Source organism: Natator depressus, chromosome 7 (assembly GCF_965152275.1).
Source record: "Natator depressus isolate rNatDep1 chromosome 7, rNatDep2.hap1, whole genome shotgun sequence".
Lineage (NCBI taxonomy): Eukaryota > Metazoa > Chordata > Testudines > Cheloniidae > Natator > Natator depressus.
Window position 1 is genome coordinate 104,694,250 of NC_134240.1, and position 21,045 is coordinate 104,715,294.

The 21,045-nt window shown below is 37.9% G+C and overlaps 1 protein-coding gene across 1 annotated transcript in view; it reads right to left on the reverse strand.

Annotated features, from left to right (window-relative positions):
* LOC141991119 (disintegrin and metalloproteinase domain-containing protein 9-like) overlaps positions 1-21,045 on the reverse strand; it is a 41,391-nt gene that overhangs the window by 3,570 nt on the left and 16,776 nt on the right. The window contains exons 7-22 of the mRNA XM_074959208.1: positions 20,562-20,778; positions 19,927-19,992; positions 19,775-19,846; positions 18,006-18,178; positions 17,485-17,569; positions 16,558-16,679; positions 12,469-12,640; positions 11,750-11,839; positions 10,938-11,133; positions 10,676-10,781; positions 8,772-8,946; positions 7,317-7,397; positions 5,938-6,043; positions 4,668-4,800; positions 2,861-2,927; positions 1,002-1,054 (exon numbers count right to left, since the gene is read on the reverse strand). Of these exons, the coding sequence (XP_074815309.1) occupies positions 1,002-1,054; positions 2,861-2,927; positions 4,668-4,800; positions 5,938-6,043; positions 7,317-7,397; positions 8,772-8,946; positions 10,676-10,781; positions 10,938-11,133; positions 11,750-11,839; positions 12,469-12,640; positions 16,558-16,679; positions 17,485-17,569; positions 18,006-18,178; positions 19,775-19,846; positions 19,927-19,992; positions 20,562-20,778 (1,914 nt within the window). The remainder of the gene's footprint in view (positions 1-1,001; positions 1,055-2,860; positions 2,928-4,667; positions 4,801-5,937; positions 6,044-7,316; positions 7,398-8,771; positions 8,947-10,675; positions 10,782-10,937; positions 11,134-11,749; positions 11,840-12,468; positions 12,641-16,557; positions 16,680-17,484; positions 17,570-18,005; positions 18,179-19,774; positions 19,847-19,926; positions 19,993-20,561; positions 20,779-21,045) is intronic.

A 21,045-nucleotide genomic window follows, 5' to 3' on the forward strand; every position in this document is an offset into this window, starting at 1 on the left:
CCACAATTACAGAAAACTCTGGATGACAGTTCTTTGATGACGTATCCTCGAGGATGGCTATAACACAGTAAGGTATTAAGGAATAAGAGTCAGTAACACAAGTGTTTTGTAGCTACCCAAACTGCGAAAGAATGCATTGATGTGAAGAGTCAGTCATTTAAGACCACTCAGAGAATTAGGCTGATGGAAATACGAGTAGGATGGCCCAGGTAGCTGGGCTGGGCACATACCAGATGCACAGTGGGCAGGAATCCTTCCCACTTTCCCTCCAGCCCACAGAAAAGTTCAGTAGCCACTCCAATGGCTTGAGTAACCTCTGCAGCGTGTTCTCTTTCCCCTGTGAGGATCCTTGGGTCAGGTTATCTTTTGAACATTCCAGTCTCTATTTTGCTATGCAGAAAGTGTCACGTTCCTGTACTAGATATCGACTGACTACAGAGCTTGCTAATACATACCAGATACGTTCATCACAAGATCCTTTAATGCTCTGACAATGCTCTGAGGTTTATTTAAATAAGATATTTTACAAACAATGCCACCTAGCAGTGGAACACTATAATACAGTTTAGTGTTCTATTACAGGAAGTTCACAGGGAGCTACACATGGCACAGTCCAGGAGATGCACGTTCCCTACATGGGCCCATGTCATCAGCTCCCCACCTTGCATAACAGAAACATTGGTGCTCTTATCTATGCATCCTTGGTAGCAGGCTGGATTTGCTTCTTAATGAAGAAAAATGTGTCTCTAGTATAAGACCATCTTGATAACATTGTGTGACTTCAGAATGACGACAAGAAAAGATTTTTGAAAACTTCTCTGCAAATATATAAACACTAAATATTGCCTATTTTACAATGTACAAAACACTGTACAAAAGCCACTAGAGAAGAGAGCTAGGAGTGTGCCGGATTTACTAGCCGCTTTACGCCCTTTGTTTGCGATGATAATGCAATGAACACATTTTTAAAAAATACAGTAAAAAAATTTAAAATTACAAACCTTGGCGCAGGAAAATGCGATACTGTAAAAATCCCAGAATTGGTTGCTGCAGGCTGAAAAAGAGAGCAACAAGTATGAAATAAAAAGAAGTTACAAAAAACCCATTAACACTAGACATATCTTTGAAAAAACACATGTGGCTAATTATTAATTATTAATAAATAAAATTATAAATATACTATTGTAAATCTTTAACTGAGAACACTATATACATTTGTCAAAAATAGCAGAATACTTAATACCATTTTTTGACAAAATACCTCAAAAATTATGACAAATCCTTTTCAGTTTTAAGAGTTTAGCATTTAATAATACTTTGAATTTCTATAGAAGTATCTAAGGATCTCAAAGCACTTTGCAAATAATTTATCAAACCTCTCAATTTCCTGTGAGGTAGGAAAGCATTATCATCACTATTATACAGATGAGAAAACTGAGGCCCAGGGTCTCACATAAAGATTGTGGCACTGCTGGGAATAGGAGCCAGATCTACTGTGCTTCAGCTCGAGAACTTTCTTTCTCCTCTACAAACTATTACTTTATGACTGAGTGTGTAGCAATTGCCATTAGAAAGTGGCAGTCTGCCATTTTCATGCTGATCTACAGGGAAAATAGGTATGTATGTCGGGGTCAGATTATCTGCTCATCCCCAAGGCACTTTGAAAAAATTATAATATCAGAAGGGGCAATGGAAGGATGTCTGGGAAATGAAAAGCATGGTATGGAAGAGATTAAAAACCTTTGTGTGAGAAGTATGAGGAGTAGGGGCCTGTGGCGTGACCACAGGATTGGGAGCCAAGAAATCTGGGTTCTATTCTGACATCTACCCCAGATTTCCTGAGTGATGCTCGGCAAGTTACTTAACCTTCTCCATGGCTCAGTGTCTCTATTTGTAAAATGGGATTACACTTACTTAAATACTGCACTGGAGTGTTATGAGAAGTAAAAAGTTAATATTTGCAAAGCTCTATAAACAATTTACTATTAAATGATGAGAAAACTGAACATAGAAAAAGGAAAGAGAAATTAGAATGAGAGAAAAGACAAAAAACAGGAATAAAGAAAAGAATAGAGAGGGATTTGGGGAAAATACTGAAGACAGCAGACACAAAACTTAAAGGCATTAGGGGCAAGTCCTCAACATCATGACTATAAAACAACACAAACATTTCAAAATGACACCAGCTTTTTTTTTTTTTTTTAAATGGATAGTGTGCCAGGGAGATGGGAAGGAGAAAACAAAACTGTGTGTTCCAAACATACTTTCCTATTAGTTTAGTTTATTTTTAAAGAGGTTTCTTTAGCAAGGTCACACTTCTACTATTTCGCTTTATTCCCTAATTTTAAAATCCATGAAAGTTTCAGAGCTTTTTTTCATTTTCTCTGCAAATTCTTCATATTTGCTTAGCATTTCTTATTTATTTTTGCCAGAAATGGACCTATGGGCTGGCTTGGCAATTGCTCTATGTGGATCACAGTTTAGGTCCAGCATTATTTGGGCTAGCAAAGAGCTCTGCAGACTGATGTTCAGTTCCTGTGGGAAGGAAGCACCTCTGGTCAGTACTAAGAGCACTACTGAGTGTTGCCCAGCTTCCCTTTGCTGAATGAAGGATCTTGAGGCCAGCGGGTGGTAGAGTCTCTCATCCTAACCCAAACAATAATAAAATAAGCCTAAATCCTGAGTAAAATGGTGTAAATCCCTTCAAATGCCCTGTGATATTCGTATGGCTCTAATCTATTATATCACAAAGTCAGACCACACAGAAGTCCAAAAATGCACCATGATTTCTAAAGTATTGTAACTTAGTCATCAGTGAAATTTATTCAACAGGAGAGAGTACGATCATACATTGTCTTACCCGATTATTTATAGCGTTATTCTGGTTAGGTCCATTATTTTGCTTTGGTTGCTGTGTATTGTTATCCCTAGAATAAAATTCACATAATCAGAAAAATTAATATAAATCTAGATTAATTACATTTAAGGAACAGTATGGCCCAGTAGCTAGGGCACTGATCAGGGGTTTGGAGATCAGGGTTCTTTGTCTGGTTCTGTCACTGTATGACCTTGGACAAGTCATTTACTTCTCTGTGTCTCTATTTCCCTTACCACCCTTTACCTGAATTGTCTATTTTGACTGTAAGATCTTCAGGGCAGGGACTATCTCCTACTGTATGTTTATATAAAGCTTAGTACCACGGGTGCCTCCAGGTGCTACTTAATACAAATATGACAATAAATGAATACAATATATATTAGAAAAGAATACTTGAGAAGTGAGTAGAGGAGAGGAACTGAACAGTTTAATTAAAACAAAAAGGTTCCTAAATAGCCACAAACTTTGCTGCCTGAGAAAAACACAAATGCATCGGGAGGCCAAATGTGTAGAACTACATGAACATAATTTAGGGCAACTTCTGGCCCAGTGTTTCTTTTCTTTTTAATCTTTATTTGGAGATACAGAATTTACAAGTGTGGATTTCATATATATATATATATATATATTTCACAGTTTTAGGGTTTTCTGCATAATTTGTTTCTCACAGAAAAGGATTAATTAAAAAAAAAGAAAGTTCCAATACTGCACCTGATAATGTGTCTGCCTGCACACTGATTTAAATGGAGCCTTGCACATGCACAGTCCACTCACACACTATCAATTACAGGATCAGAGCTTAAATTTCTAGCTTTTTCCATTGTACAGATCATCTTCCGAAACTAACATTGGCTTTCTGAACCACTGCACTGTAACCCAGCCTTACAGAAAACTGCCTCCAGCCAAACAGCAGTTTCAGAGGATGTAAATATGGCAAATCTGAAGCAATGCCTATGATCTAATCAATAACACAATGGAATACAGTATTAACTTTTAAGTTCCCCTAAAGACCAGAGGATGAAATGTCACCTTATTTACAATAACACTGAATCCACTCCCCCTTTTTCAAACTTTAACAGACCCTCAAATTAGACCTTCAAATGTTGATATAATCTCCCTTTACTTCTTCACTGCACCTAATTTAGTGCATCCTACCACCAGTCCTATACTTACTTTTTTCAAAATGTAGTAATTTTTCCAACCTATTCCAGAAAAGAAATGGACTGTATCTGTACTTTTTATCTGTCAAAACCCAGAATTAGTTTATTAATATTCTAAAGAAGTAAGAAGCAATGGGGGATCGAGTTTCCCCAGCTGAAAGATTTTATAACACAGACAGCTATAGTGAGGTACATTTGTGACTAGCTGCACTTAAAGAAAGACATGATACCATCCTTACATGACAAAACATAGAAGCTACAGATCTCTCTTTCTAATTTAATTTACGGAGATGACATTTCATTACCCTGTGAATCTTGCATCGTCCAATCATGAGCATCAAATCTAGAGAAAATCAATAAATACTTAGGCAGATTCTCCCTTTAGGCTGTGGTTAGAATGGGTATTTTGACAACTATTTCCTACTGTTGATAACACCAGGACAATTCCACTGGTGGTAGAAGTGGTGGGAGCCCTAGTACAGACAAAGTCATCACAGGGGTCTGGCTTTATAATACTTGGTGACATTAAGACCTGCTCTGAGTAGCATTAGAACATGATATATCAAGTGATGAAATACTCTATTGTGACAAGAATGACATTGGTTGTGATGAAAATAAATTTTTGACACCTGTATCGTCTTCTACTTTTCCGGCAAAACCTTCTCTTTATTGCATCTCTCTTGATAAATGCTATTACGACTGCAATCAACACTGGAAGCACAAGCAGGAAAAATACAAGCAAGCCATCTCTAAGTGATGTATCTAGAAAAAAGCAATGCAAACAGCATGAGCTAATCATCTTGTTTAACTTCATTATGCAAACATTTTGCTGCTATATGAACCTTCTTGTTGAGAATGCTAAAACCTTTAAGTAATCATAGATAAAATTCTGACCAGCATACACACGTTAGTAGCTCCAATTAAGTCAATGTAACTAATAGCATAAATCAGACAAGCAGGATCTGGCCCCAAGATCAGAGGTTGCTTGCTTTTTTTTTTCTTTTCTTTTTTTTTTTTTTTAAGAGATGAAAGTAATGTGCTAACTTTTCTATCTTTTTCCACAATGTTTATTTTTTCAAGATCCCTGAAATGGAAAAACACTATTTCACCTTTAAAAAAAATTATTTGCCTGCACATCCCAATTTTCAGTATTTCTGTGATTCAACATATTTTCTTCAGCACACTGACAAATCAAAAGTAGATTGTTTTTCTTTTCAAAATAAGAATTCAGTAACAGATAAAAGGTTTTTTATAAAGTTATGGATCAATTAGATTTTTATATAAAAAATAAAAAAGTGTGTAACATGCTCTATGGTATATATAAAAAGCAAGCAGGATTTGGCCCATTCAGCTTATCAGGATTTCCTAAATTTACTTAGATGGGTGGATCAAATCCTGAACACTTTATTCACATGCATGATCCTACCAATTCTTTAAGTGAATAAGGAGCACAGGGTTTAGCCCACAGCTGTAATCAACTTGAACTTTTGTGATGTAAACAGACTTGTATCTGTTTTGTAATAATATATTTATTTTTGTGTTTTTATAAAAATAATGATTTCTAAACAATTAGAATATTTTTTTAAGAAAAAAATATCAGATTTGTTTTGTAGTACAACCTTACACAATATAAATATTGGGGCCAGATTGTGAGCAGGACTAAATCCCACCTTATCTCTCTAATATCCTGGCACTGGCACAGCTATAAGTACACTGCAGATAACTCCCTTTAAGTCAGTGGTGTTAAGCCAGCAGAGGATTTTGTCCATCCTCTGGGGTCCTGGTCCATGGCTGGGGCTCCTATGTGCTACCATAATATAAATAAAAAGGAGACGAAAGTAAGTAGTAGTTTATTTTATCAGACATTACAGTCAAACTGAAAGAGCTTCAGCATCCTACCTATATGAGTTGGACCACTGTCAATACTGCCACCATAACCTGATTTATCACAGAAAGGAGGAGCCCATCCAGGATTGCAGTGACAATTCCCATTGTTGTTACACACCTGTGACCACACAAGATACCACAATTAAATAAATGTTTCGTAGCACTGAAATGTCATTTTTGCATTTATATTATTTAATTCTCCATATTCCATCTGAGAGATGGGAAAAAAGAAGGGTTCCATTCAGGATTGTTAACCAAGAGCCTGACCCAAAGTGCACTGCAGTCAATAAAAGAACTCTCATTGACTTCAACTGGTTTTGGAACAGGGCCCAAATTCCATGCTTGAAGGGGCATTAGGTTCCAAGTCAAAATGAATTTCTTTACAATTGTCACTCATAACACCATCGATTATTTAGATGAAAGATTTATAAAATTGAATAACATCTTGTGTCTATGGTAGCTGTACTCTTTTCTAAAGACTCCTTTTTTTATCAGCCATATGAAGTGTTTTATTTGGAAGCCACCTCAGGCTACAGCCTTCAGACCTTTCTGAGCTAGTGGCATGTAAGTAGTACTAGCATGTACCTAGAAAAGTTTGGAACATTACAACATTTATGGTCAACCCCAGAGTGAGGGTTGGTTGTAGTATAAGAAGCTGAACCTCTTCAGGGTTACTCCCCTGAGAGTACAATGACTCTCACAGATAATCCAATTGAAGTTAATGAGACTCCATGTGGTTGCAAAGGGCTGTGCTAATGGATCCCTTTGTAGAATTGCAGCCTAAACGTGTACATTCATTTAGAACAAATCAGAACTGCCAAATGAACAAATCATATTTAGAGTTGTACATGAAGAACTGTGTGTGAAAACAGAGAGTGGTGGATAGCTGAAGGAGGGATCTTGGCACAACCATTTTTTCTCCTCCATTGGCATTCCCATACATTGTGAGTGATATTGTTGGCTCCTGTGACAGCAAAGCCTCTACAGCAATTAGCCCCTTTTCTCATTTGTCTTGCATAGAACATTGTTTCAAAGGAGAGCTTCTGGGTTTTACTATATCTGGATCCTGTTCTGATTTTTCACACAGGAATATTACATAATTCATTATATTTTCTCTGCAGAGAATTACATTGCTTTCAAAATTGGACAGCTAATCTAGTAATGTAATTGGATCTACTTTGCCTATTTCATATTAAAAGTGCTATCCACATTAGTGATGAATGTTTACAGTGCATTGGTAACAGGAACTATAGATACAAATAATGAATTTGACTTTTAGTACAGATTAGAAAAAACTAAGCATATGTTTCATTATTTATTTTATTTATTTAGATCTATTGCACCTATCAATAATCTCTAGAAGCCTAATGTAACAAAAGCAATATACTTACAGCACGATTATTACACTTCTGCATTACATCGCAGTTGTAACCAAGCTCACTTGCATTAACACATTTAAAGTCTACACAGGCCTGAAAAATATTAAATATCTATTTTAAAAGAGCACTTCAACTACCCTAATATTTTTATGCACATAAAATAATATATATAAAAACAGTAATACTGCAAAATGTAAGTGGTGAGAAACAAGGCTGTCTAAAAACACTTGATTCTTTAGAACTCCGGTTTAATTTATCACACATTTTCATGCACTAGGACATACTTTGATGGAAATGAAATCAGAATATGAATCACTATTTATTTTAAAGCTTTGTTAAACCAAACAGCAGGCTTTATGGTACAGAGCTAATAAATACTACTTCTCTGTGTGTATGTATATATAAATGAACATTAAGTATGATTTATTATACCAATATATAGACACACCCATGCACACACATACATATAAAACACAAAAAATCTATGAAGAACATTACTTCAGCTGCAAAGTTAAGCACTCAAAAATTAGGAAATGCCAGATTTACAGTTGCTCACACAGCCCTATTTCTGCTCCTTGTGTCCCTCCAGTGCACTGACTGAGGCCACGGTGCTGTGAAAAAATAGTATATGATCACATCATTAAAGCTTCTATCATAATGCATATATGCACAAGGGGACTGAATTAAGGTCGTGTGGAGAACCATAGATCTGGAGTCTCCTAACTTTTGAGTGTTTGACTTGGCAATCTTACCAATGTTCTTTTAATGCAGATTTTGTATATAATTTTGTATGTAATTTTCATTTTTTTTAGAACAAGATCAAATAAATTCTACATTGTTCAACGGTAACAAACTCCCATCAGCACAGTGAATCTTGAATGTTCAGCATTGCAGCAGAGTGTAACAACTTGTACCAACAGCATATGCTGGCCATAGCAGACAGCTGTTTGACTGGGGAGGACATGGGTTGCTGGGTCTAGGGGTGATGGGGAAGTGAGCTGGCTCTCTAATAGGAAGTGGAAAAAGCTGCTCTAACTGTAACCCTATGTTCCCAATGCAATGTGTGCTGCTGGTGCTGCTGCTTCGGTGGTGGCCTGAGCCCTGCCTCTTTATTGATTTTGTCATGCTGCCAAAATTTTCCTGCGGAGTGCAAGGCAGAGAAGGGAAACAGCAATTTTTAACAATTCATATGTCAGTTAAATCTGAATGGAATTTCATGGGACAAATAAAAGGCAATTCCTGTAAGTCTAAGGGGATTCTCCCTCCTGAACATCAAAGGTTATAGTGCACACAGACACTCTTTAAGAGACAAGTATTTTGAGAGTCATGAGCCAATGTGGTTATGAGGAAAATTAAAATGTGGCTTAATGCTTTTGAAAGCTAAGGGTCTTATAGTAAGATGTATTAAAAAGAGAACTTTTCAGTAAGTGTCATGCATTCTGCAATAACTGCTGTGATCTACCTTACCTTTCCTTTTCCACAAGCAGTTCCCTTTTGAACTTGAGCAGGATCAGGGATATCTGACCCTAGGTCAAAGTCAGAAGTCACACATGAAACACCATCTTGATTGCTGACAACACTAGAAGCAGGAAGATTTTCAAGACTGACAGATGTACACTGAAGTTTGCCACATAGACTATGTCTGTAATAAATGAATAAAATACAAATAGAAGGTAACAGGGAGAAAACAGACTCAATACAAAAATATTATTTATTAATAAATTCACACAATTTACACTATGAGCCAATAATTTTCTCTTGCTGGAAATCTCATATTCTAAGAAAGTTTTCCCTTCTCTTTTTCTGTGTATGTGTGTGTGTGTATCATATTTTATATATATTGAAGACTGCCTATTCTGAGCCTTTGGCACAATGTAATTTTGTGTGCGTGTGTGTATACAAGGTATTTCCACATTTGAGGGAAAAGAGGAAACATTTCTCTTGCAGGTTATTTAAAAAGAAATGGCATCTGACAGAAGCTGCTCAAAAGCCTGGGATACGAGAAGTAATCCCTATGGAGATGCATTAGTGGAGAGAGTCCTGTTGATAAAGAGGATTAATGGTGCCTGATAAATGTATTTTAGCATATGGCTCTGCAATTTATCAGATGGATATCACCATAATATATGTGTTTGTCTATGGGTATATAAACACACATGCCCCTGCTATAGGCAAGGCCGGTAGCACGGCCTATTAAGGTTGTCCGACACTTCTCATCATAAGAGCCTGTTTTCAGGTGCTTATAACTTTGCCAGACTTTAACCATTTGGGCTGAAATTTTGCATGCTGGGTGTTGCCTCAGGTTGACATTTTTGGAAAAATTCTTACAAAAGGATTAAGCCATTTCCAAGAATGAGGCTAGGGGAAAATATATTGTTTTGTCCGCGTTAAAAAATTTCTGCAAGCTTTCATTTGAACAGTTTTAGCAGCTCCATGCTTTGTAGCAGGAACTTGAAATTTGGCAGGGGAGTGGCCTTTCTGACAGGGTTGTGCCTTTTGCCTTCCCTGTGAAAATCTGCCCAAATTTGGCCAAGTTATAAGCCTTGAAAAACAAATTACAATTCCATATGCTCAGTTCTATAGTGATGAGAACCACAGAAAAGCCCTTCGGGAGATTAATATGTTTGTCTTCAGAGCAGGGTCACACCCAGGGTTATAAAATTATATAATGCAGTGTAGTGCATAACTTTGGCCCTCCTATGTGGTTTTTTATTTTTTACAAGGAAAGATCTGATGTAGGTCCTCTATTTTAAAAATACATGTGATGATTGGCCAGACTCTCTCCTGTGCCAAGATCGGCTGTTTATGGCTACCTGATTCTGTGGCCTGATCTGCCCCATCTTCCATCTAAGTTAGGGGACCATAGGCTGATCTAGGGACTATATGCCATCTGAGAATTAGTGAAGCACAGCCTGATACATCCCCTCCCTCCCTCTGTGCTGTGCTGAGAGCGTGGTTGATGCAGGAACTAGGTGGGTCAGCTTTCTGCCATTTGAGAGTTCCTATCCATCAAGGGACCTGTCAGCTGGCCAAGTACTGACAGATTATAGCTCCTTTCCACGGCCTAAGCAGCACAAAAGGGCTGGTTCAGAGGTGAGAATCTGGTTCAGTTCCTTCAAAAGAACATTTAAGTAAAGTTGAGTTTTATACATATTGTTTAAATTGGTTTTAAGAAATTATTTTCATCAATTTAAAACAGACTAATAAAAAATGAAGATGAATGCAGGTAAATTTGATAACTCAGGTAGGCCAAAGTACTGGAGCATGTAAGCATTATCTGTATAAATATATACTCTACATTATGGTACTGTTTATATGAATAAATGACAGGAGGAAAGATTAGATTCAATTTATACCTGCTAGTCACTTACTCAATGGGACATTTATTGTACGTTCCACTTGACATTCCACAGTTTCCAAATCTATCTCCCTTCAAGTTGGCTACTTCAAAACAAATATCGGGTGCTTTTCTTGCCCCTAAAAGAACAATATCAAATTTTTAACAACTAATATATTCAATAAAAACAAATAATCCACAATGGCTATTTAAATCCTAAGTCCAAGACAGAGCATATGAGTGAATTTTTCCTATTAATATGAATTCTGTTACACAGACAAACAGTTTAAAAATACCTTGTCCGTAGATAGATTCACACTGTGAATCAAGATTCTGGCAAACCCCACTATAGCAATATTCTTTCATGTTGTTACATGGGTAGCCATTCATGATATATACATCATCTGGGCAGTATGGGTATGTCCCATTGCAGTATTCAGGTAGATCACAGAAATTCATTTTTGGTCTACATTCCACTCCTGCCACTTTAAACTATAAATGGAAGAGAAAGTTACTCTGATTTATTTTGCAACAGGAGAAATTCTAACACACATGGTATACAATGATTATGTGGTAGGTTCGGAAAGAAAATATGCTTGTAAATTTGAGGAAGATGAACATAGTTCTTCATATCAATATACAGAGCACGTATGCCACTCCTGTGAGTTTTTTGTGGCATGTTGATACAGTTGATGAGCTTGATCCTGCACAGCACTGGTTCAGAGTGTGGCATTTATAAACACCAGATAAAAAGTGATGAGTAGACAGGGGATGCATGGAAACTTGATCCTGCAGTAACGAGAGCACTGCTACATGACATCTAATTACTTCTGCCTAATAGCAGAAGTCAGGCCAGAGACAACACTTCATTTGTAAGCTGAAGATCACACATAAAGCCATGAATCCTCAGACCAAGATTCTCTGTTCACCCACTGTCCCTACTTTTATCTACATTCCTGAATACGGGTTTTGATAATGTATGTACAGGTGTCTAAAGACACTGTGATAGACCCATTTCTAAAAATTAAAAAAAAATATTCACTACTAATTAGTACCAATTGTTTAAGTTAAGAACATAAATTAACAAAAAAGGGTTCCTCCAGCCTACCTTGCAATTTTCACAGCACAACCCTTCAGCACACTGTGATCCAGACTTAAATTTGCAGGTTACAGCATCACAGCAAGGATTAGTACACTCCTATAGCAAAGGCATGAATTAGGCACACAGTGTTTTTACTTTTCTCTATAGTCAGGGGTTTCTGAAGTACACAGTCGGACTAAGTTCTGACCAGAAGCCAAATGTACTGAGTCTCTTTCAGTGTTTGAAGTTTAAAGTTCTCTGTCCTATTGGAAGGCAACATGCAGTTTGGCTATCTATCAGAAACTAGAGAGAAACTTTCTTTTTGATTGGCTATTTGCATAGGGATAAGAGCAACAACAGGTAAAGCAACAACTGCTTTTCTAAATAGAACAGGGTCCTAGAGAAGCAGAACTCCATAGGTTTCTATTAACAGTTTGTAGCACTCAATATAATTTATTTTCCAAGTTAAGAGTACAATATAGAAATTATTTGTTTTTAGGGGGTTTTTTTTGGTGCCAGAAAAAACCTTCAACTGAACATGGGTTTTTCCTCACCACTGGTATTTGCTAGCATATATTCTAAGTAGTACCAATCACAGGCGCCGGCCTCCTCATTTCCCTGGGGGTGCTCGACCCCTGCTCCGCCTTGGGCCCTGCCCCCACTCCACCCCATCCCCCAAGGAACGTCTTTGTACAAAACAGGTTGAGACTGAAGCCTGGGTGCCCAAATGAACTGAAGTACTGTACCTGGGGTTTGCCACAATCGCATTCTTCATTCTTATCCACCATGTTATTGCCACAGAAAGGTTCTGTGAAAATATCACTTGGTTTTGGAGCATTTTTAAGACAGTTTCCTCCACCATTCAAAATGAGTTTCTCAAAATCATTGGCACTACAAGTGCTGAAATTCTTGGATGCACTAGAAAGCATAATATTGCATTTGTTTGGCATACACATTTTTCGAGTAAAGATCTATTTATTTCAAGCCATTTAATAACAAGGTTCTATACATTGCTTGTGTAATAGTAGATCATTGGGATCACTCATTTTTTAGATCTACATATTGCAATTAAGGAAAGATATTTCTAGGAGTTAAAAGATACTGCCAGAATTTTAGTCTTTCATATATTCATGGATTTTAAGACCAGAAGGGACTATTACATCATGTAATATGACCTCCTGTATAACACAGGCCATTGAATTTCACCCAGTTACCCCTGTATTTAACCCAAAGTGTTTGACTACCGCAGGGGTGGGCAAACCTTTAGGCCCGAGGTATGGAAATGGTATGGTGGGCCATGAACGCTCATGAAATTGGGGTTGGGGTGCAGGAGGGAGTGAGGGCTCTGGCTGGGGGTGCAGACATTGAGGTGGGGCCAGAAATGAGTTCAGGGTGTGGGAGGGGGCTTTGGAGTGCGGGGGGGTTGGGGGCTCCAGCTGGGGATGCAGGCTCTGGTCTGGGGCTGGGGATGAGGGATTTGGGGTGCAAAAAGGTGCTCCGGGCTGGGATTGAGGGGTTCAGAGGGCAGGAGGGGAATCAGTGCTTGGGCAGGGGGTTGGGGCATGGTAGGGGCTCGGGGCATGGTAGGGGCTCAGGGGTGCAGGCTCTGGGCGGCACTTACCCCAGGCAGCTCCCGGAGGCAATGGCATGTCCCTCCTACGGCTCCTATGCAGAGGCACGGCCAGGCGGCTGTGTGTGACACCCCATCCGCAGGCGCCGCCCCTGCAGCTCTCATTGGCCACAGTTCCTGGCCAAAGGGAGTAGGAGTGGGGCAGGGGCAGCGCGCGGAGCCCCCTGGCTACCCCTAAATGTAGGAGCTAGAGGGAGGACATGACACTGCTTCTGGGAGCTGCGCAGAGCGGCCCCGGACCCCACTCCTCAGATGGAGCATGGCAGTGGGGTAAGCCCCAGACCCTGCTCCCCAGCGGAAGCTCAAGGGCCGGATCAAATTGGCTGATGGGCCAGATGTGGCCCGCAGGCTGTAGTTTGTCCACCCCTGGACTACAGCATGTCTTCCAGAAAGGCATACAGTCTTAATTTGAAGCCATCAAGGATGGAGAATCCACCACTTCCCTTTGTAGTTTGTTTCAGTGGTTAATCATCCTCACTGTTAATTTTCTTTGCCTTATTTCTAACCTGAATGTTTAAGCTTTAACTTTCAACTACTGGTTCCCATTATGCCTCTCTTTGCTAGATTAAGGATTGTGATCTTCTTTTTGATAAGCTAAACAAATGAGTTCTTTAAGTCTCTCACTTTAAGACATTTTTTCCAGCTCTTGAATAATTTTTGTGGATTTTGCACAACACCCCTTATGAGAGAAGGCAACTGTGCTACAGTAAAAATTATTACTTACCTAAAAAATTTAACCAAAGTCTTGAATTTACAAACTATAGTGACATCTACTAGCCATACTATAGTTTGAAGTCTTATTTGTTTAAACCCGATATTTTTGAGGATGGATAACCGAAATTAGACTATAAATAGGGCTGTCGATTAATCATAGTTAACTCACAAAAGTAACTCAAAATAATTAATCGTGATTAATCGCACGGTTAAACAATAGAATACCAGTTGAAATTTATTAAATATTTTTGGAGGTTTTCTACATTTTCAAATATATCCATTTCAATTATAACATAGAATACGAAGTGTACATTGCTCACTTTATATTATTTTTGATTACCATTTTTACAGTGAAAATATTTGTAAAGAAAGGAAAGTATTTTTCAATTTACCTCATACAAGTACTGTACTGCAATCCCTTGACCATGAAAGTGCAACTTACAAATGTAGATTTTTTTTGTTACATAACTGCACTCAAAAACAAAAGAATGTAAAACTTTGGAGCCTACAAGTCTACTCAGTCCTATTTCTTGTTCAGCCAATGGCTAAGAGAAACAAGTTTGTTTACATTTAAGGGACATAATGCTGCCCACTTCTTAATTACAATGTCACTTGAAAGTGAGAACAGGCATTCACATGGCACTGTTGCAGCTGGTGTCGCAAGATATTTACATGCCATATGTGCCAAAGATTCATATGCCTCTTCATGCTTTGGCCATCGTTCCAGAGGACATGCTTCGGCCATCGTTCCAGAGGACATGCTTCCATGCTGATGACACTCGTTTAAAAAAAATGTGTTAATTACATTTGTGACTGAACTCCTTGGGGGGAGAATTTTATGCCTCATGCTCTGTTTTACCTGCATTCTGCCATATATTCCATATTATAGCAGTCTTGGATGATGACCCAGCACATCGTTCATTTTAAGAACACTTTCACTGCAAATTTGACAAAATGCAAAGAAGGTACCAATGTGAGATATCTAAAGATAGCTACAGCACTCGACCCAAGATTCAAGAATCTGAAGTGCGTTCCAAAATCTGAGAGGGATGAGGTGTGGAGCATGCTTTCAGAAGTCTTAAAAGAGCAAAACTCTGATACGGAAACTACAGAACCCAAACCACCATAAAAGAAAATCAACCTTCTGCTGGTGGCAGATGATGAAAATGAACATGCGTTAGTCTGCAGTGCTTTAGATAGTTATCGAGCAGAACCCATCATCAACATGGATGCCTGTCCTCTAGAATCGTGGTTGAAGCAGCAAGGGACATATGAATGTTTAGTGCATCTGGCATGTAAATATCTTGCGACGCGGGCTACAACAGTGCCATGCAAACGCCTGTTCTCATTTTCAGGTGACATTATAAACAAGAAACAGGCAGCATTATCTTCTGCGAATGTAAACAAACTTGTTTGTCTGAGCGATTGGTTGAACAAGAAGTAGGACTGATAGGACTTGTAGGCTCTAAAGTTTTACATTGTTTTATTTTTGAATGCAGGGTTTTTTTGTACATAATTCTACATTTGTAAGTTCAACTTTCATGATAAAGAGATTGCACTACAGTACTTGTATTAGGTGAATTGAAACATACTATTTATTTTGTTTTTTTACAGTGCAAATATTTGTAATAAAAAATAAATATAAAGTGAGCACTGTATACTTTGTATTCTGTGTTGTAACTGAAATCAATATATTTGAAAATGTAGAAAACATCCAAAAATATTTAAATAAATGCTATTCTATTATTGTTTAACAGTGTGATTAATTGCATGATTTAATCGTGATTAATTTTTGTAACTGCGCAATTAAATGCGATTAATTTTTTTAATCGCATGAGAGTCCTAAATATAAATGATGTTTAGTTTAGAGGAAGTTCTTGTCCACGTAAAGTCTATTATTTCCATCTTTAATTTCTAATTCTGGTGGGGGTTTTTGAGGGTTTATTGTTGGGCCACAACATTTATTCCAGGCTGAAACTCTGCATTCAAAGTTTAACTGTGGAACTATATATAAATAATGTCTACTATAACAGTGATAGGTTCCTTGATCCTACATAGAGGTTTTCTGCAGAGATACTATGATGTCACAGATTGAACCCTCATAAACATGCATTTATTTTTGCTGAGTCACTCTGATGTCAGGTCAGGTGAGTCCTATTAGCCCCAAACCTAACCCTCAGAACTGCCAACTTGATAATACAATGTAGGTAGAGATGTACATTTTATTTAAATAACTGTAAATGTAAGCCTTAGGAAAGGGAAGTTTGGACCAGATCCAGTGTGTGAATACTATGTTAGGAGCTGGGTGGAAACAGCACACTAACCTCAATCAACTAAGTCCCATTAACTTTTTAACCCTCTAGGCTTAAGTTCTCCATACAAAGCCCATTTACTAAGGTTCTCTGAGTTTAATAGGAATTTTACACGGCTGAATAAATCTAATACAAATATGTAATACTAAAAATAAGGTAATAATATTTGGAGCTCTTACTTATCCGTACTGTACATAATGTAGGATGTGGAGCACCTTCCATCATCATGTTTCATACCAAGATTATGCCCCAGCTCATGTGCAACTACTGTGGCATGACGTTGCACATTGTTACCTTTAAGCTAGTAAAGAGAAGCAATTGTTGAAATGAATATGAAAATAAAACATGAAAATAAAGAAATCATGAGAAAACAAGGCAATGATCCTACCGACTGATTTATTTAAGCTATGTCTCTCTAAATGTGTGATGATATCATAAGGAGAGAGCACTAATAGCAACTCAGTGTAATTCTTTATCTATATATCGGTTTAGGATCAGATTTTGCCATTCTTCCTCATGCTTTTACTCCATCAGTAGTTCCACTGATTTCAATGGGGTTCCTCACAGATTAAAGTACTATTAAATATAAGTACGGTAGGCAGAATTTGGCCCTTATACTGTGTCTGCTGCTGTGGTAACTAATATTATAAGGACAAACCTCCACATCCTAAGTAAGGTGATATTAGCCCTCTCATAGGATTAAGGGGAGGCACAGGCAGCTTAAAGCGAATTTTACCCCACTCTCCCCAAAGTGCACTGAGTGGAATTCTCGTGCACCTAAGAATCTATGGACTTTATGGACTTACAGTTATGGGGATATGCTTTTCTAGCCAACTTTGAGCTAAATAAATTTAAAAATATGGCCAAAATATAGCTTGAGACTTATCCGAATGAGGTGGACTGGTGCATGAAGGAGAGGGATGTGGCAAAAGGAATTATATCATCATCCTCAAAAACTTTTTGTTTTTCCATAGGAAACCTAACAGAACAACCCACACCAAACCTCTTAGCCTTTGATGACTTGGCGGAATAGGTCAGGGAGGTGTGTAGATTTTTTTATTGACTAGATCTGTACATTAATCATTGAGATGAAGTACTGTACTTACAGTGCTGATGGACCCTCCATGGACTTGAGAACAGACTGTACTTACAAAAGCCATTCCAACTGCCCCACTATAGGCACTTCTCCCTCTGCAACACAATGGCAGAACATGTGCACTGTTTTGAGAATGGGGCTGAAAGTTCATTGCTTTCTAGTGAAAAAATATTGATGGGTCTGACCCAAATATTATGATGAGTCAAATCTTGGTCTCACGGATGTCAGTGGGAAATTTCCCACTTTCCCAAAGGATCAGGATATGACTCTCTGATCAGTGTGCCTACACCAACCATATGACATAACTCTTGAAAAATATACATATGCTGTGTTATTGTTTTTGAGTGAAGAATCAGATTAAGAATAAAGATTTAATTACACAAATAATTTCTTGGTGGGCTACAATTAAAGACAAAGCTTTAAATTAGCAGTAGTCCAGTTTCTATTATTTATTCTCATTTGCAAACATAAGCAATATTACAATTCTGATTTATAGTATGAGGCAAGTTTTTCTAATGAACCAAAACTTACATTATGAGGTGGCTAACATCATTTCTTGAACGCTTAAGAAGATTTTTTTCTCTCCAAGAAACAAATCTATTTAGTACATCTCCAGCTGAACCATCCATTACATTTATGTGATTTTTATCTGACCAGATTTCTAGCCCAATCAAAACAATCTGGATGTTCAATGCATCATACATCTGAAAATACACAATGGTGATTACTTTACATATATGTGAACCAAATTCAACTGAATTCTGAAAAAATCACATCATTATTACCAGTTCAATATTATGTTGACTGGAACAATGTAAGTGTAGGAAAGTTTAGTTCATTTAAATAATTAGTTCACAGTACAAACTGGGCCAGATCCTCCTGTTCTTTATTCAGTCGAAACCTACACTATCATTTATGGGGGGTGGGATGTTACTGAATAAAGATTACAAGACTGAAGGTCTCCTATATTTATTAGGATTCCTAGCCATATCCTTCAGATGCAAGAGCCCTATGAGTAAGGAATCAGAGGGCCAACACTTGGGGGAAGGGAACTGTTTCATTCATTATCTTGGATGGTTATCTTGAGGAGAGCCTAGGAACGATTTCATCTCTCTAGTGGATTGTCAGGGACTTATGGAAATTGCTTACGGCTGTGGAATGGGAAACTCCACAGGCAGCAAAGAGGCTAGATCTTTTGACAGCAACTGGGGATTTTGAGGGTAAACTTTTTGGCCAGTAGAGGATGGACTATATGCAATGGAAAGATCCCCACTGACTTCAGTGGGAGCTGGATCAAGCCTTTAGTTAGATATTAAAACTTCTTGCCTACATTGATTATTCCTGTGTAGAACAGAGAAGCAGTATGTACCTCATGTAGCACTCCATGTACCATGTTGGAGGGGAGGATTAGCCCCCTAATGCTGATGAAATATTTGATTTTTTTTCTTACGAACACAAACAGGAATGTTCAATCTTTCAGAAATAGTGTACAAATATTTTGAGGTAAAGTTTAAAAAAAACCACTAGCAGCAGTCTTCTGTGCTCTTATCCATGTTTTTAGCCTTGTTTTTCATCAGTTATTGCATGAGTCTAGCCACAATGATTCATACGTATTCAGAAACGCTATGTTATTTTGCTAAATTTTCAAAGGTACCTCAACTCGATGTCTGAAATTATATGTATACTTTTGCAAACACATTCTTGGGCTTATGCTTTTGTGCGTACAAAGCTTGGATGTGTAAAACTGCACATTAAAAACTCATGCAAAAATGCAGAGTACAATTTTAGAGGTAGATTTTGAAAATTTGCTGCATTATGGGTGTGATCCTCACCTCTGTTTTGTCCCCTTTATGCCAGGGGAAAGGTCCAGAGCAGCATAATGTGGCTATAAAAGCCTTATATCCAGCTGAGGAAAAATTTCCCTAAGGCTGCCGGCATACATCCTGGCACAGGAGGTTTGTGAGAGGTGGGGAGAGATCTGTCAGAGTTGCCAGAGATTCCAGGTATCCCTGCAGCCCATCAGGCGGCACTGGGAGGGCTGTCCAAGTTATGCCCCTGGAGCAGCCTAAGGTTGAGTGTGTGCCAAGGTGGCTCAAAACCACCTTATCCTCTCTCCCCTGGGCTGAGAGTTCTGTGGTGTACTTCTAACAGTCTTGTCTAGATATTAATTATATGTCTGTATATTAATTATATTTTTCAGTTAGAATACAAACACAAAATACACTAGTTGTACATTGCTATTTGTGTGAAATAAGATAAAAAAGAGACTACTGAATATCCATATGACTAAAATGACCTACCACATCAACATAATTAATCAGCTCAATTGTTTCCTTTTGCACAGCTACAGGATCAGAATTCTTCTGCAAATACTGTAAAATTCAATATTAGGATGTCAGAGAAAAAATAAATAATTTGATAAAATGTGTTTAATACTAGAGAAACACATTACCCTGTTGTTATCCACAACCATAAATAGTTCCACGTAGCGTCTCTGTGGCAGCACAGCTCGTTTTTTCTGCAAGTTAGAAAACGCAATAAGTTAATATTTTAATTACCAATAAGTCAAGATTTGTATTACTATTTGTTACCATGTTATTGCATATATTTACAAGGCATGATATCTTGGTTTGGCCTCAAGTTTGTTCGCTTTTTGAGCTTAATTGACAGCTTAAAGATCTACAGCTCAATACTTCAGTGGCAGACAGGCTCTCAGAGGTGGGGGACTTATGGCATCTTTATATTCACTACCCCTCCAATCCTGTTGCTTTGCCCTCTCATACAGCTTAGAACAGCTTCTGGGCTGCTTTAAGTTGCACTTGACTGCAACAGTCTCCATGTTGCCATTCCGCTATGTGAGGATTTCCGAAGCCCAGCAGTGTTCCAGCCATGCTCAGGGCCCTGAAACGGGGTAAACAAAGAGCTAGCTAGATACACAACCTGGAATGCTCCTACACCAGGGTAAACCCCAGGAAGTCACTTAAGATGGTTTTATAGCCTCTTCTGGTCTCTGAAGCAGCCCCAAAAGAGTTGTATTGGATCCAAGGATCTAAACATTTCTCAAGAGAAAAACATAAATATATTTACCCTAAAAAGCTTTTCCCTGCTGAAAGAACTGTGTGAAACATTTGTATATCTGAGAGAATTTTTCACACTCTTCTCTTGGTGAAGGTTATCATTCAGCACACCACACAGAAAAGGATCTTGTTGAACATGTTCTAATGGATAAAATAGGTGCTCAAATGTAGCTGATGTGTCAACTGGCTCCATACCATACTGTTTGTCACCAATGTAAAGGATTCCCCTACAATAATAAAGGTATGAGAAATTATCAAGTAGAATTTCCCGGCACTTGTAAAGGTACAACTTAGATGAATAAACTACAGCTGAATATTTCACTACTAAGAAATTTACACTGTTACCTTATTTTTTTAATATAAACAACTTTCATAACAGGCAAAGGGGAAGTTGCCCCTAAAATTAAGTGTCAGGAATGGCTGAGAATTATTCGATTAATAAAGTTGCAGGATGGCTATGGAGTTGCTCTAAAGAAACTATTCTGGATCTCTGC